The sequence below is a fragment of the Drosophila takahashii genome, chromosome 3R, assembly GCF_030179915.1.
Source record: "Drosophila takahashii strain IR98-3 E-12201 chromosome 3R, DtakHiC1v2, whole genome shotgun sequence".
In the NCBI taxonomy this organism is placed as follows: Eukaryota; Metazoa; Arthropoda; class Insecta; order Diptera; family Drosophilidae; genus Drosophila; species Drosophila takahashii.
In genome coordinates, this window is record NC_091681.1 from 13,998,233 (window position 1) to 14,014,921 (window position 16,689).

Genomic DNA, 16,689 nt, shown 5'->3' on the forward strand with positions numbered 1-16,689 from the left:
TAAGGAAACATAAAGTTTAGAAATAAAGTATACTATCTATCAATATTATCTTCAGATTTATGACCAAACAAGGCTGTATAAAAAATCCCAAGATTTAAATAAAAAGCTCTACAAACATTTTCTATAAACAACCTTTAAATATAAAAGTTACAAGCACAGTTTACAAGCAACTGTTTAATTAATAGTTGCACATATTGCAGTTTATTAGGCTAATCACAGTTGAATAATTAAATACTATAGAGCGGGCGCTCACTTCCACAGCTTGATGACACCGTCTCGCGATGCCGAGGCTATGTAGATCTGTCCCTTGTCCTTGCACATCAGCAGATCGGTGATGGCATCATGGTGGCTGGCAGTGGGCATGTCCGGCCCGGAGCGGGGATTCTCCTCCGTGGAGGAGCGCAGCTGCTGCGAGTCGCCAGTGCTGGCCATGGAAATGATTTGCTCCTCGATCACCTGGCTGCCATCGATTAAGCGGGCACTGAAAAATAGGATTGCATTAACAATATATAATCAATCATTTAAATATAATTAATATCATCTCATTCCTTGAAAAAGCCCAAATTAAACTGAAAATCTAAATTCAAATAATAAATAAAAATGTATCTAATTCGACACCTTGAAAAAGCCCAAATTAAGTTCAAAATCTAAATTCAAATTATTAAAATAATAATGTATCTAATTCGACACCTCAGACGAGCTGAAGTCCTTAGCTACTAGAGCTCTTAATCTTAGTTAGCTTATAGTTTTAACTTTAAGCTTGCTTTATATAAATAAATCAGGGACCGTAAATAACAGTTATTTTGAGACTTTTATTTTAAAAGGCCTAATGAGATTTGTTCAATTTTTTATCAACAATTTTACTGGGTTTTATGCACTTTATAGACATGGACAAAAAAGAGTTAATTTGCTTTCCAGATTTGTTGAAATGCATATGCTTTGTGGACAAGAGTAAAAAGAACGTTATTTTTGACGTTTAAAACAAAATATCACAGTAGTCTTTTTAAATAAAAGTCTCTAATAACTGTTATTTACGGTCCCTGAAATAAATAAATAAATAAAATAACAATTACCCGTAGTTAAAGGCCACATCTGCCAGATTATCATTGGCAGCCGGCACCTTGAGCGCGGAGTTCTTCGGGTTGCCGATGTCCCAGTACCGGATGCGCTGATCCGAGCTGCCGGTGAGAATGAAGGGCGCCCCGTCGACCACTCCGCTGAGGATGCCGCATGTGGTGGCCGGATCACTGGGACTGGCGCTGGACAAGGCAGCCACTGGGCTGGCCCACAAGACAGTCTGCCGCTGACCCGTTTCGATATTCCACACCGAAACCTCATTGTTCGACTGCGAGGCGGAGATCAGATACGAGGGTTCCGTGGGATGGCAGGCAACTTTGCGTATCCACGAATCATTCGGATGTTTGATCTCGGCAATGGGCAGGCGAAAGCGCAGATCCCAGCAGATATGCTTGCCGCCACTCGTTCCGGTGGCCAACCAGGAGCCAGTGGGATCCGCACAGATGGTGGTGATCACCCCGTGCCGCAGTTCGTTCTGCAGTCGCCAGGCGCTGTGCTGCATCCGCGTGTCCCAGGCCACAATCCCGCCGTACAGCGTGGCGTACACGATGACACTCTGCGTGGCCTGGTCGTAGGCATGCATGTCCACAACGGGTCCGTCTTTATGGTCACTAGGATTAAAGGAAATACATTAAGATATTAACATATACATATCTACTTTGCGATTTTTTCTATAAAAACTGGTTGGCTGGATTTAATTCAAACCTTTTGTATATTATTAAGTGTCATTTAAGTAACATCCACTAATTTTTATAGCCGATACTAGCGGCTATTATATCGGTGGCAAAGCGATTGCTGGAACTCTATTAAAAATAGACATTTTGCGAAGTTCAACGTACCTCCGATAAAAATGATCGGATTTCCATTTTGTTTTAACATTTCGCTTAATATTAAAAAAGACCCGCCCCTTGGGAAGCCATTTTTTAAATTTTTTATTTTTGAGAATTTTTTTTGAGATTCCAAAATCAAAAATGCGTTTTTCACTTAAAAAATGTGACTTTCGGCATAAACAAAAATATTTTAAGTTACAAAATTTAAAAAAAAAAAGCTTCCCAGGGGGCGGGTTTTTTTTATGCAGAAAAATAAGCGACAAATTTGAAAACGATCGGTTAAGCCGTTTAAAAATGCCGATGTACACGGACTTTCGAAACGTGGTTTCCAGAAAAACACACTTAAAGAGGTTAGGGTACTGATTTTAGAAAACCTTCTAAAGTTTTTGTCCGATTGACTTAAAACTTTTTTTGTACAATCTTAAGATGTTAATCTACGTGAAAAAAAAATTAAAAAAATCGATTTTTTTTTTTTGTGTAAGCCCCTAAATAGTTAATAACATCTCACTTCTGATTCAGCGCCTGTTGGAGCGTCATCTTGGCGGAATTGCGATCGATCCGCATCATCAGCATGCTGCCATCCTTGCCGCCCACCGCCAGCGATTGTCCACTGTCACAGGCGGCCAGCGCGTAGATGGGCGTATTGGCCGAGTAAACCTGCCTCGATTTGTTCACCCCCTGATTGCCATTCAGTTTGCTGCAATCCCACAATCGCACCGTGCCGTCTATGCTGCCGCTGGCGAAGAGCGATCCGTGGGGACGCAGGGAGGCCAGCTTGATCACCGATTCCGAATGCTCGTGCAGATGGGCCACCAGGGTGCCGTTCATCCGCCAGCCAGGCGGATAGGGCGTCACCAGCTTGTCGTAGCTGCAGCGCTGCGAGATGGCCAGCACATTGTAGCGTCGCTTGATCTTGGCCGTCAGCGATTCGAGATCCTTGCGGCACTCCGAAGAGCGTTCAAGCCAGCAGTTTCGCTCCGGCATCGTGTATTCACCCAGCGAAGTGGCCGCACTCACCGTGGCAGTTGGCACGCCAAGGACCACGGCTCCGGAGGCGGGACTACCGGCCAAACCGCCGGCTCCCAGCGGTGTGATCGCTGCGTCCGAGGCGGGCGATACCAGTGTCGGTCCTTCGCTGGATCCTGAAAAGGAATTGGTGACAAACAAGTTTACTTCACGAATGGATTTCTTTGAAAATGCTATAGCATATTTTCGTTTGGCTTTCTATTTTTCAGAAAATAATTTCTAGTTTTAAGGTAATTTTTAGTTCATGGTAACCATTTTCTACATTTAAGAAAAACTTCCTTGATTTTAGGAAAATTTCGTTAGATTTAGAAAAACCTTCCTTGTATTTAGAAAAAAAAATTTGAATGCTATTTTCTAAAATGTAGGGTACAATTTATTTTGAGAATAGTAGAATTTAAATAATTATGGTAAATATTCTTGAAAATATAGGGTTTCAAGAATATTGGTCTATAAAAACAATATAAGAAAAATGTTTGGGAAACTTAGAGCTTCAAGACTATTTGTCTATTTAAAATAAAATACATCAGTTATAATTTATAAAATTTTATTTCGCAGACAAAGTTAAAAACAATCTATAATAACAATTGAAGTAGAGAATTACATGAATCAAAAAAATAATTATTTATAGATCAAAATAAATCAGTTAAAAGATTCACAACCGAATAAATTTATTTGAAAGTCTCCTCTCACTGGTTATATTATTCTTCAGCGTATAAATTCCCACAATCCAGAACTAAAAATAGCTGAGAAATTCGTACAAAAGATTACGAGTATTGAAGCACTTAAGAAAGCAAGTAAAGTGAAATGAATTTGAATTAACTAAGTGGTCTAGTAAATACCCCATTAAACTCAATGAACATGAAACCCATAATAGAAATCATTGACTTACGGTTCTCCAGGGGCATTTTGGTGGTCTTGTCCGCCAGCGGATATTCATGGCAAGCGACTTGCTTGCGACTGACCACGATGCGTCCATTGCCAGAGGCGGTGTCCTCCAGATCCTGCAGGGACTTGTGCTTCATGGAGATCAGGAATGGGCTCATGGCCAGCAGCTGCATCTCATTTAGATTTGTCAAACCCTCAGAGATTAGGCGTCTAAACAGCTGCAAATGAATTTTACCACTTACAGAATACGAATGAAAATGAAAATAAAAACTACTCACATTCATGAGGGTTTGTCCCACCTCCTCGAACTGCGGCATAGCTCCCGGTCTGGCCTGGCCACGAGCTCTCGATCGATCCTCCAGCGCTCTGATGAAGCTATGAATGTCCTGGAAGCGCAGCACGCTGTCGAAAATCTGCCGCGGCACCGGCGGATGCACGCAGTCCAGCAGGATGTGCGGCTTCTCCACCTGGATGAGTGGGGCCTTGAGAAATGCGCCAATTGCCGGCATTATCTTGCACTGCACATCGATGGCGCTGAGGTTGCGTGCCGTCGTGGCGATCATGCCGCAGATTTCGTGACGAACCCAAAGATTTGGATGGCACAAGTAGCAGGCCGTCTCTTGGACAATTTCCGTCACCGCTGGCTTCTTGATGTGCCCGAGTTCGATGAGTATGGTCACCGCACGAATGGCCTTTGCGATCACGAACTCCTCGCGATCGGTGAATCCCTGCTGCAGAAGGGGCACCAGAATATCCGACGCCTGCCATCCCACATAGCCAGCCACTCCGGCGATGTTGTCATAGAAGGCTCCCCTCAAATTCTTGTCCTCGTCATTCAGAAAGGTCATGATGTGCGAGAGTATCACATCGTTGGCCTTTTCCTTGCCAAAGAAGGCGCACAAATCGCAGATGCCCGACTCCATCAGCGTTTGCTTGACCACCGGCTGGGAATCGGTCAGTAGACTGAGTACCGCTTGTCTTACAATGTCGTGGAGGGCATTTAACTCCGCCTCATAACGTGGAGTAGGCATCTCATTGGGAGCATTTCGCTGTGTCTCCTCCAGAAAGTAGACAGCACTTTTGGCCAGTGCAGCAATATTGCGGGCAAAGGCCACGCGAACAATCACTGCACTCGTCTCGCTGGTCAGATCTGTGATGGAGGGCAGGATGTACTCCGGAAAAACGTTGGCATCGCTGCGCGGAATGTCCTTTACCATGCCCAGGCAGGCGGTCAGCGTTTCGATGGCCTGAACTTGCACCTTGGCCGGTGATTTCTGGGCCAAGTGGAGCTGTTAAATGTAATTGGGATAAGATTAACCAATACAAATCATTAAAAATTATTAGACCTCGGATTTTGCATACTTTTTATAGGGTAAAGATAGATAAATTCCGAAAACACCAAAGTTCGTTTCAATAAAAATACAGTTTAAACTTTACGGAATATTTTAATTTTTTTTGCATAAAATGCATATGCATAAAATAATCAAAATATGTGCAAAATATATGCATAATATGCAATATAAAATAAACTGAACTATTCAAGGTTGTCCATTTCTTAGCCAACCTAATTTACCCAAAGAAAATTGTTTGATCCTTTTCGTCATTTCTGAGATATCTAATTTTTTCCCAAATGTTAGGAAATCTTATTTATATTTCCAACAAGTAGGCGAGAAGGGGGCAAAAATAGTAAAAGGGGCAGAATAGTTTTTGGCCCTATCGGCCAAACTGCTCGTTCAAATTGCTCGCCGTGTTTACTGAAGGTTCCTTAGAATACCAGAGGGCTGCATTAACAATTTGAGCCTCCAGTAGTTTTAATATATTTAGCATATTTATGCATATATTTTGCATATTTCCGATATGCATCCGAATTTATTACATTTGAAAAATATGACACCTACCTAGAAATTTTGGTAAAAATCTGACCAAAAATGGACAAATATGCAAAATGCGAGGTCTAAAAATCATAAATACACTCACAATATAGGGCAATATGCGATCCAAAATGGTCTCGGAAGTCGTGTACTTCGATAGCTTTTGCAGCAGTTCTAAGGCGGCTATTTTGGTGTTCGACTGCTTGAGGCCTCGAATGCACGACGTGACCACGGTGATGATCAGAATAAGACCATCGTGCTCCGGCGGCAGTCGTGCGCACAGCGTGGGGTCCTTCTTCTCCTGCCCACCATCCGCATCCTCCTCTTCGGGCGTCAAATCCTGCGCCTGTGTCAGCACCTTGATGCAGTGTCCGATGTCCTTGTGCAGACACTGGATCTTGTCGTCCGGCGACATTATCGGCGTGGAGGAGAACATTTGCAGGTAGGACTGCAGGAAGGAGTAAAAGTACTCGGGAAACAGCTGGCCGCGCTCCTGATCCAGGTAATCCTCGGCGCTCAGGCGGTTCATCGAATGGATGTCGATCATGGAGGCCAGCAAATTGCGCAGCCTTTCGTTTTCGATGCCAGCCAAATGCTTCTCCACCAAATCCCGCTCGCCGCGCCTGTAGGCTAGCAGCTGGGAGAGCTCAAAGGGCGCCGTTCCCTCGGTCCACAGCTCCAGCAGGGCACAGCCCGCCGAAAAGATGTCCATGGCTGGCAGCAAAGTGTTTCCAGCATAACTCGGAGCCAGTCGAATGATCGAATCGGTGTGAATGACCGACATGTTGCCATTGCCGCCATCGTCATCCGAGGCCAGTGTCTTAACAAATCTCTCGGGGGCAATGTAGCAAGTTCGCCTTCTGCTCGTATCAAAGAAGTACGTATAGTCCGCCGGATTGTCCTCCGGCAAATATGTGGGCTTGAAGGAGGCAAAGTCCGAGAGCAAAATCCAGTTCCACGAGGTGATCAGGATGTTCTCCAGCTTGATGTCGCCGTGGCAGATCTTCTGCTTGTGGCACTGATTCAATGCGCACAGAATCTGGAACGTGATCCACTTCTTCTCCAAAACGGTGAGAAAGGGGCGTGTGGATACGCGATCGTAGAGACTGTGCTTCACATACTCCCTCATTATGTAGGCTGCCTTGTCGATGAGCTGAAAATGGGGAATTATTAGTAAATATTAAGAAGATGATGATATAAAAATTAACTTGTGTTATGAGCTTTAATAAACATATTACTAACTTATTTTTATCATCTATATTGGAGGTTGTAATATATAATTCTTGATTATAAAATGTATAATTCAGAAGATGCTGGTATAAAAATTAGCTTAGTTATGTTATGAACTTTAATAAACACATTACTAACATATTTTTATCATCTATTTTGGAGGTTGTAATATATAATTCTCTCTATAAAATGTATATTTTTTTCTATTATTAGTAAAGATTAAGAAGATGCTGGTATAAAGATTTAGAAGATGCTGGTATTAAAATTAGCTTAGTTATGTTATGAACTTGAAGGTTGTTATATATAATTCTTTTTTATAAAATGTATAATTTTATCAGGAATTCGATGACTCAAATTGAATGAAGATAACCCTAATTACTTTATGACAGGGAACTGATCTTGTGGTCAATATGTGAGTGGACTGTACAGTATATAGTTCTTATATGATGTATCTTAAAATATAATGGGTTATATTATTATTATAACAAACCTCCACCCGTTGAAAGGGTAAACAATTGACGGCATTGGCCAGCGAAAGTGTCTTCTTGATGCCCTCCAGTCGCTCCTTGTGATCCTCCAGCGGCAAAGTGGGATCGTGCTTCACGAATACCTTGACGACTATCTGACCCTCATCCGTTTTGGCCTTGGCCACCTTGAAGAATCGCGTGCTGCCCATGCTGTGGAAAAATCCAAATTCGTGGGTGTCAACAATTTTCGTCGGAAAATCCCCTTCTTTTCTCCACTCACTTGGAACTGAATGTGATTTCGGATCCGAACTGGCCGGAAAAATAGTGCTCCACCGCATAAATCTGCGAGGGGGCAATGCCCACCAGTTGATTGCCCATCCTGCTTGTAATTGCACTTGGAAATGTCCGCAATAATTGTTAATTTTATTAGTTTCTTCAACAATAACAAGAAAACCAAGTCTTCGTTTTTTCTGCGCAGCCAAACAGCTGGTGGCGATAACCAGTCGCTGTTATCGATAGTTACACTGTTCAACATTTCTAAATTCTATTAAAAGTTTTAAAACCATTTACCGGCTGTTATTTTTTTTTTTAATATTTCTTAAAAATATTTAAAACCTGCAATGTATAGATACACAATAGTTTGTTTTTAATATTTTTTAAACAAAAATATCACTGTTTCCTTATCATGCAGATTCTTACAACTATCGATCACATCGATAAAATACAAGACAATTTAAAAGAAACCGCGTATTTTTGAATGGCCATTTAAAAGAAATTACATTTCCAACATGTTAAAGCAGTAAAAGTGAATGGTGTATTCAAATCGTACAAGATGGGTTATCCATTTCCATAATTCAACTTGAATGTCGATTATGCTAATACCTGATTTATAGGGAAAGGTCATCATGGTTGGGATTTAGAAGAACAAAAAGAAATTATAGAACTAGAAAAGAGCGGTACACCTCTTTAGCCTCGCATGACGGACCCATTAAACTGATTATAAATTTATGTAACTGGCACACTGCAATCCATTTGTTGAATAAATTCGAAATGGGCCATGAAGAGAGCTAAATCGAACCCACAAACAGTCCAGGTGACAAATGTGCCAAGCATTCAATTGGTTTGCTTACAAAACTGGAAATGAATGTCGAATTTTTAGAAGGAATTTTGATATACCCTTAAATATAGCGCATATTTATAAATTCATATAGCTTTTGTCCAATATGAAAATGTACATCTAGTGAGCATTCGAAAAGAAATCAGAATGGAATCTACAAAATTTAAAATTAGGAATCGAAAATGGTTTCCAATTAATTCAAAATTCTTTAAACTAAATTATTAGAAGTAAGTAAGTAAGTAATCATTATAAACTAAAAAATGTTTACATATTTTTTAAAACCATTTTGCTTGGTTTATATTATGTTATTTTTTTTTAAATTTAAAAAAATTTAAAAGTTAAGTTTTTTTTTATGATTACGTGGCCAACATCATAGCATTTATAACATACCCGGTGACAGAGCCCCAAAAGCCTTGTTGATACTCGTATTTACATAAAAAGCCCAAGCAGGCGGCATTAACGAAAACGTTGGCTCCGAATCTGACTTCCAATGTCCACCAAACCAACGACCATTCCGAGAAGAGAACTTTCAAAGCGGACGATCGTGTGTAAAAAGAAAGTAGGTGGGTAGGTAGGAAACATAAACAAAGTGCGAGCCATAGAACAGGCCACACAGAAAAAAAGCTTAAGATCTTCATTTAAATTGGTTTTTTATAAAACATTTGCATAGTAAACATATAATCTTGGGATCTGTGGATATGAGTAATCCTATATATGCATTTTGGTTTCATAAAATTAAATACAACTCATTGAACTTATTGTTTACCTATAAAATATAAGGAAAAGATTAAAATGGCGTACGTGTTTGGATTGTATAATAATTATTATTCTTTTCTGCAACAATTAAAGTGGTTCTTATTTTTTATTTTATAAGAAGAATAAGTTAGTTTTTCCATAAATCATTTAAAATGTAGGATTTTTCTGTTTTGCTTTGAAAAAAGGCAGGGTAACCTAATTATAATATACCATTACAATTAAGGTAAAAAGTATATTTTTTTCCTGTGGATATCGAAGCGGTTCTGCTCTTTCTCCTCCGTCTCTTTTTGTCTCGTTTATTTCATTTCAAACCTGACGTGTACAAAGCGCAGGCGTAAAGAATTCCATTCCGCGAGAGAGTCTTCGTAGAAGCAGGTGAGGAAGGAGAGTTGAAGGCCCGAGAAGAAAGGAGGACCGAGAGAGCCCATTCCGAACATGTTCGAAGGCCCCAAGAATCGTTGGCTTAAGAAGTGTTACAAACTGGCGCAGAGCCGCAGAAGAAAGAAAGTTTTCGGCTGTGCTGGCTGTTCTGCGCTGCGATCTCCGATCTTAGTAAAATATCTCACAGCAGATATACATATATATACCCATTCCGTGTGCTCAGTGGAGCGTCTTCCGCGTTTTGTGGCTGCGTCGCTTAATTGGCCCAAAAGTATCTCAAGTGTGTGATTGTGAAAGTTCCTGAAGAGCCGATAAAATAATGTACGTGAGACGAGCCCTGCTCCTGGTCAGCCTGCTGTGCCTGCAGCCGCTGAGTCCTTCGCTGGCCAGCGAGGATGAGTCCAATCCGCTGCTGGACATGGCCTCCATGTTCTTCCAGGAGGCGTTGTCCAACCAGAACAACAATGGCGGAGGAGGAGGAGGAGGAGGTGGCGCTGGTTTGGCAGGTGTGGCCTCGCTAATTGGCACCTTCATGCAGGCCAGCGGCAAATCCGGAGGAGCAGGTGGCGGTGGTGGAGCAGGTGGAGCCATGCAAATCCTCTCCGGCCTGGGCAGTCTCCTCTCCAAAAGCGGCGGTCAGGGCGGCGGCGGCGGTTTTGATCCCTCCATCATAGGCAATGTCCTGGAAATGTTCACCCAGGGCGATGATGAGGAGACCGCTCCCAATCAAAAGCGCAGCAATGGCGGCGGTTCCGAATCTGGCCTTGGCCTGGACACCATCCTCCAGGTGGCATCGGCCTTCATGAACACCCAGGGCAACAACGACAAGGCCTCACATCATCACCAGAAGCGTTCGGCCGGCGAGGAACCGGAGGCGGATAATGGTCTGATGAATCTTCTGCCATTGGTCATGCAGGCAGTTAGCTCCTTCGCCGGTCCCGAGGGTCAGCACACCCAGGAGAAGCACAAGAGCCACGCCTGGGTGCTGCCCCCCTTCCTGGAGCACATCCACGTGCTCTGGGATCACTTCTCCAACTCCGAACTGGCCGACGCCTTGTACGAGAAGTCCGGAGTCAACAAGATCATGAAGGTGGATTTCTAGATAAGATTAAACTAGCTTATAGGGCATTAGCATATGAAGAGTAATCTTGAGATATTTTTGAAGCATTTTATATTGGGTTTTGATAAGAGTTATCATTCTTTCTTTCTTTTCAAAATATTAAAAACAATATTTAAAGAATTGATAGAGATGTCTGTACTAAGTACACAATTAAAACCAAAATAAATTAAATACGAAATCAATACTTACTAATCGATGGATTTAAAAGTTTTATTCAGGAAAAGTCGAATAAATAAACAACGGAAAAAATTAATATAATTATATAAATTAATATAAAAATAATAAATTCTAAATGAGATAACAATTTTAATAAAGCTTAGAAGTAGATTTCAAATACATACGATTTTAGGTCACCCTTTAAAAAATATTTTATTAAAATATTAGATAACAAAAATTGTAATAATAAATTCTAAATGAGATAATAATTTTAATAAAGCTTAGAAGTAGATTTCAAATACATACAATTTTAGGTCACCCTTTAAAAAATATTTGATTAAAATATTAGATAGATTACTTATTTTCTAACATTTAAAATTTACATTCATAATTCTAACTACTCTCCTTACTCTCCTTATCTCCTCCTTCAGGGCTTCAAGGGCAGCGATGGCAAACTGGACTACGACAAGCTCTTCGAGTCGCTGAACAACCAATCCTTCCGCCGGCGGTGGATCAAGTCGGCCACCCTCTACCTGGCCGACTGGGCGAGCTACCTGGCCAATCCCGATGTGTATCTCAAGTGAGTGATGAGACCCGGCCTACGTGGCTCGTTCCTAAGTCCGATGGGCTGACCAAAGAGTGCTAATTGTGGATCACGTTCTGCTCTGCAACGGTCCCAATGCATTTAGCACCTGGCTGCGATTCTTGGACCACTTCCAACTCCAAGACCAAGTCCAAATCCGATTCCAATTCCAATTCCAAACAGCTGCTCGCGAAGCCTGTGCTAACCATTTCCCGTTAGCGACAACCCGTTTCCCATCGAGCATGTTCGATGCGGCTACCTTTTGACCCACTTTTTTCGGCGCTGGTGCTTTTAGAACGTGCCTGCTAATCCAACTGGTCAACATCAACAGAACCAAGTTCCAAGTCCAGGCTCTGATACAGTTACAGTTGATATGCAGAAGATACAGAAGTCAACGGCATCGTTAAAACAAACAAATAAACAAAGCGGGCCAAAACCGGTTGCCCGGTTTTCAGCCAGGGGAAATTGCTTGAGAAGGCAGGGTACACTTGACCGAAAAATTTCTCCATAAGAGTTCCATCAATATTATTATTGATTTTAATTATAAAGTTGGCTAAATCTTAAAGAAATGTATTTTTAAGGTCGGTATAATACATTTATCTAGTACCTGAAAAATGACTTGAGAATTATAAGATAGGTATACTTGACCGAAAAATTTCTCCATTAGAGTTAATTATAAAGTTGGCTAAATCTTAAAGAAATGTATTTTTAACGTCAGTACAATACATTTATCTAGTACCTGAAAAATTACTTGAGAATTATAAGCAAATTAAGGTAAATGTTTTCTCAGTGTACGACTTGGTATCAGACATTTTTGCATGTCTTTAAAGTAGGTCAGGCTTCTCAGACTTCTTGGTCTTCTATTTTTGCGCGTTGCCCCATCATTAGACAGCAACTTCCACTTTCTAGCGACCCTTTCACTCGACGATGGTGGTGCTGCGTCATCGAGACTCATCAATTGTCCGCATTTCGCCCCTCTTTCGCTACAGGTACTTCCAGACGGCACAGATCATGTTTAACGGCCTGCTGAAGTCTCAAGGTTACCCCAAGCAGACCCACTTCGATCCCTCCCGTCCGGGCGAGACCATCTCGAATCTCTTGGACCATGTGGCCAAGCATCATCTGAGCGTTAAGATCGATTCCAGGCAGTATGTAAAGCCGGCCGTGGGCTATGCCAAGGAGCTATTAAAACTGGGCCAGGCACGCGGATTACTGCAGTTCAACGCCACCGAGATCAGCGACAAGCTAACGGATACGCTAAACCTCGAGGTAAGCAGATTGTTTGATTCTCTAAAGATCTGGGAACTGGGTTACTTAGCCAGTAATTGGAGCTCTTTATCTGCGAATAGGAAATAGCTGTAGTGAAAATTATAGCACTAATTAAATAGGAGTTCTGGGTATCAGAAAGAATGGTGTGGAAATATTTTAAAAATAGATTTGGAATGTTTTATAAATTATTTTAAACTAAAAGCTTAGTTTTGAGCTTTATTTATTTCTTAAATATTTGATTTTAAACAATGTTTGTAGGATTTTTTTTAAAATTTCAATCTAATATTTTAAAATTAAGAAACTATCGTACAATTAATGAAAGTACATGGTTAAGATACAATTGTTCTAACCGCATTCGTACTAAATACTAAACTTGGATCAAATTAAATTAATTACGCCACTATTTTCTCCTCCACTCCATGGCTCACGCACTCGATCGAATCTAACAATGGACCAAATGCCAAACAGGTTATCGAACCGGTGCTGAAAGTCCACCGCGCCTACAGATACATCTCCAAGTCGCCGCAATGCGATCGTTACGTGCTCTGCCAGATGAACGCAGAGGCTCTCGATCAGCAGGAGAAACAGAAGCAGCATGACCAATATCAGCAGCAGCACCAGCCGAAGCAGAATCGACAGACATCGACGTCCAGCCTAATTGCCGGAGTCAGTCCGAAAATCGTCAAGATCGGCAGCATGGGTGCAGCGATCTTCATTAGCACGGAAACCGGTACGCCGTTCTGGACGCTGTTCGGTGTGATCAATGCGCCATACAATTGCGAGGTGAGTAACGGCCACAATGATGCACAGAAAAAAATTAGAATGGCATTAAATTGAGAGTGGCATTAAAAAATATTAAAAAATCTCTATACAACCCTAGTCAAAAGTATTTTCACAAATTTGAATGCTAACTGTACTCATATTTTGAACTTATAATATAAACATTTTGGCACCTATGGCAACAGCACTTCAATTCCGTTTAAATGACACAAAAATGTTCTTAACCCATTAAGCACCCTTTGAAAAGTTAGAAAATTAGACATTTTTTTTGAAAGTCAAATTTTCAACTTTTTTCCTGGGGCTTAAAACAAAAATGTTTTGATGCAAAGTTGTTCCTCAATCAAAATTAATAATAACTGCAACAAAAAAAAATTTCAAAATATTTTTCCTTGTATTTTTTATAATTAATTGAAAATGGCTAAAAATTACAATTTCTTTTTCTTCCTTTTCATACAAAATTTTACAAAGATGGATCCATCCAAAAATTCATAAAAAATACAAGGAAAAATATTCTGCAAATTACCATTGTTCTCTTAAAAGAAATTTTAAAAATTCTCATGTCAAGATCTTTAATGTCATATATTCTTTTTTATTTATTTATTTTTCTTTCCAACTTTTTTTAAAACCTCTCTAATAAATATTATTTTTTTTCTCTGTACCTCTTTTTGTCGCTGCTTTCTAACCGCTATTTCTGCAATTGCCCGCCAACAGGCCAAATACCCAGTCGACTGCAATGGTTTCCACGAGGGCGAGGCCAAGGTGACTACGGAATATATCCACAACGAGCTGTAGTCGCCCCATTCTAGGTGCAGATCAAGATCTAGCTCAAGATCCCAAGGAAATGGAGGAGACGAAGGTTCAATAAGACGATTTAGCTGTAATTGAGATAAAGATTTCGTGTGTATATAGTATTACGGATTGAAATACATTTAAATTTAAACTAACGTGTTTGACTGGCTTCTCTTTTTATGTGTATCTTAAAATAAATAACCTTATATTGAAACAATGGTAAATGAATAAAGGTTTCACTTTTTTCCGAAAGAAAATAAATCTAAAACTGAAGTTAAAAATCAAACAATTCGTATTGAAAGTAACAATCATTAAATATTCATGAGGGTCGTAAAAACTGAAGATTATTGTCTAATGATAGTTGTTATGTACAGATTGCCCGATCTCTTTGGAGTCAACGAACCGCAAGAGAAAAGCTATCCAACTACAGTTAAACTCACGTAAGTGGGATCTTTTACTACCATATAAAAATAGGTTTTAGGTATTGCTTTTTAGACAATTTTTAGCAATTTAATTTAATTTAGATTACTTTGAATGCAGTTCATTTGGTTTGGTAAATTAAATTGAAGTTTGTATTATTTACAGAAATTTAGGGAAAGTTATGGGAGCTTCACTTTAGTTTAAATCTTTAAAACTTTTCCCGGACAAAAACCAGTTCATGTGTGTGAAAACTCGCCAGGGGCATTTTCACAATTTTCATTTCAGTGGCTCGCTTGAACTTGGACTTGCCACTTCGTCTTGACTTCGAATTCATTGTGCTTTTGTTTTTTGGTCATAATAGTCGATACATTTTGACCATGCAGCTGATCTATCGCGAACTGGAGGCGGATATAGTCCGTCGTACTAATGCAGTATTCCCGGCCCAAAATTGCTTTGTGGAAGTGCTCCCCGACCACTTGATAATTCCGCGGAAGTACGTGGAGCTGGGAGAATCCATTCGTTCACTTCCGGTTTATGAAGACGATGTGTGGATGGTGTCCTATCCACGTACTGGATCCACTTGGGCCCAGGAGATGGTCTGGCTGCTGGGTCATAAGTTGGATTACGTAGCCGCAGAGCAGGACTTGCGATTGCGTTCCCCACTCATCGAACTATCCGCTCTGTTCAGTACCGATCATCATGAGACGGTGGCGTGAGTATTAAATTATATGAAATCAAATCGAAATTGGTGTACAATTTTACTACAGCTTTACACCACACCTAAAAATTTGAGTAGATCAGTGAGATTATATCTAACTAAAATTTACGATATTTCATATGATTTAATTAAATATGTTCAATGTTTTTTGGACAAAATATAAATTATCTGAAAAACAATAATTAATTCGTAATGGCCATCTAAATTTCAGGTCATGCAAAACCCAGATCGTTTTTACATGAATTACTCTTCAACCAGTTCAAATTTACCCGGCCGCATATCAAATTAAAATTGATCTTAAATAATGCATACGTTTCATATCGATTTTTCTTTGGGTATATATAAATATCGAGATCTACTACCAGTTGATGTTTAATGTTGTTGATGTTGATTGAACAAACACTTTTAAAAAGCTTCATTTATCAAATTTAACTTTCTCTCTGCTTGGTAGCGAAAAATTTGGAAATACCGTTGAACTGGTTCGCAATCTGCCCCGCCCACGCTTCGCCCGATCCCATTTGTCCTGGCAATTATTACCGGAGCAATTTGAGACGGTGAAGCCGAGGATTGTTTACACAGCTCGAAATCCCAAGGACCTTTGCGTTTCCTACTACCATTACTGCAAATTGCTGCACGGAATCAATGGGGACTTTGAGCAGTTTGTGGATCTCTTTCTGGAGGGACACACTCCCATGGGATCCTATTGGAAGCACGTGCTGCCCTTTTGGAAACGGAGCCAGGACGAGAATGTGCTGTTCATCAAGTACGAGGACATGATCAAGGATCTGCCGAGTGTAGTTCGTCGCTGTGCCAGATTTCTCGGCGTTCAGAGTCTCCTGGATGCTTCCAGTTTGCAGAGCCTCTGCGATCACCTGACCTTCGACAAGATGCGGGCCAACAAGGCGGTGAATTTGGAAAAGTTGCTTCCGGATTCAGCTACCAAGTTTATAAGGAATGGCAAAATCGGCGACTGGCATAATCACATGGGAAATGAAATGTCCGAGCGTTTCGATGCTTGGAGTGAGCAGCATGTTCGCGGTGCTGGATTAACCTTTGACTACGAATGATTTTATTTGATTAAAATACAAATTTGTTAATTATAGTTCTGTAATAATTAATTAATTATTGATTCCCGAGATCGACAGTAGAGTACGAAACTTATTGATGTTTTAAAAAGTTTATATACATTCAATCGTATCAAGAAAAAGGTTTTA

General features: G+C 40.5%; 3 protein-coding genes across 5 annotated transcripts; 2 read left to right on the forward strand and 1 right to left on the reverse strand.

The window, feature by feature from the left end:
• Positions 1-159: 159 nt before the first annotated feature.
• On the reverse strand, positions 160-9,052 carry Vps15 (vacuolar protein sorting 15). 3 transcript variants are annotated; one of them, XM_070217866.1, is made up of 9 exons: positions 8,894-9,052; positions 7,667-7,780; positions 7,410-7,596; positions 5,796-6,842; positions 4,097-5,107; positions 3,823-4,036; positions 2,416-3,049; positions 1,074-1,688; positions 160-481 (listed from the first exon to the last, which is right to left on the reverse strand). In XM_070217866.1, the coding sequence occupies exons 2-9, from the start codon at positions 7,762-7,764 to the stop codon at positions 250-252; spliced, it is 4,038 nt and encodes a 1,345-aa protein (XP_070073967.1). In that variant the 5' UTR covers positions 7,765-7,780; positions 8,894-9,052; the 3' UTR covers positions 160-249. The 3 variants fall into 3 exon arrangements, with proteins under 3 accessions (XP_070073967.1, XP_017000298.2, XP_017000299.2); XM_017144809.3 differs by having other exon boundaries at positions 7,667-8,001; XM_017144810.3 differs by lacking the exons at positions 160-481; positions 1,074-1,688; positions 2,416-3,049 and adding an exon at positions 3,522-3,676 and having other exon boundaries at positions 7,667-8,001.
• A 581-nt stretch (positions 9,053-9,633) lies between these two features.
• On the forward strand, positions 9,634-14,492 carry LOC108059487 (uncharacterized). The gene is made up of 5 exons (XM_017144811.3): positions 9,634-10,730; positions 11,348-11,496; positions 12,489-12,768; positions 13,237-13,551; positions 14,260-14,492. The coding sequence occupies exons 1-5, from the start codon at positions 9,960-9,962 to the stop codon at positions 14,338-14,340; spliced, it is 1,596 nt and encodes a 531-aa protein (XP_017000300.2). The 5' UTR covers positions 9,634-9,959; the 3' UTR covers positions 14,341-14,492.
• Positions 14,493-15,053: 561 nt separating this feature from the next.
• On the forward strand, positions 15,054-16,580 carry St2 (Sulfotransferase 2). Its single transcript, XM_017144770.3, has 2 exons — positions 15,054-15,469; positions 15,927-16,580. The coding sequence occupies exons 1-2, from the start codon at positions 15,135-15,137 to the stop codon at positions 16,540-16,542; spliced, it is 951 nt and encodes a 316-aa protein (XP_017000259.2). The 5' UTR covers positions 15,054-15,134; the 3' UTR covers positions 16,543-16,580.
• The last annotated feature ends 109 nt before the right edge of the window (positions 16,581-16,689 follow it).

Excerpts from the sequence above, each read along its gene's own strand:
- Vps15 (XM_070217866.1), bottom strand. The coding sequence starts at position 7,764 with ATGGGCAATCAACTGGTGGGCATTGCCCCCTCGCAGATTTATGCGGTG. Across the intron at positions 4,037-4,096 it reads TGGGACAAACCCTCATGAAT|CTGTTTAGACGCCTAATCTC; the intron begins GTGAGTAGTTTT and ends ATTCATTTGCAG. Across the intron at positions 1,689-2,415 it reads CAACAGGCGCTGAATCAGAA|TGACCATAAAGACGGACCCG; the intron begins GTGAGATGTTAT and ends CTTTAATCCTAG.
- LOC108059487 (XM_017144811.3), top strand. The coding sequence starts at position 9,960 with ATGTACGTGAGACGAGCCCTGCTCCTGGTCAGCCTGCTGTGCCTGCAG. Across the intron at positions 10,731-11,347 it reads GAGTCAACAAGATCATGAAG|GGCTTCAAGGGCAGCGATGG; the intron begins GTGGATTTCTAG and ends CTCCTCCTTCAG. Across the intron at positions 13,552-14,259 it reads ATGCGCCATACAATTGCGAG|GCCAAATACCCAGTCGACTG; the intron begins GTGAGTAACGGC and ends GCCCGCCAACAG.
- St2 (XM_017144770.3), top strand. The coding sequence starts at position 15,135 with ATGCAGCTGATCTATCGCGAACTGGAGGCGGATATAGTCCGTCGTACT. Across the intron at positions 15,470-15,926 it reads GATCATCATGAGACGGTGGC|CGAAAAATTTGGAAATACCG; the intron begins GTGAGTATTAAA and ends TCTGCTTGGTAG.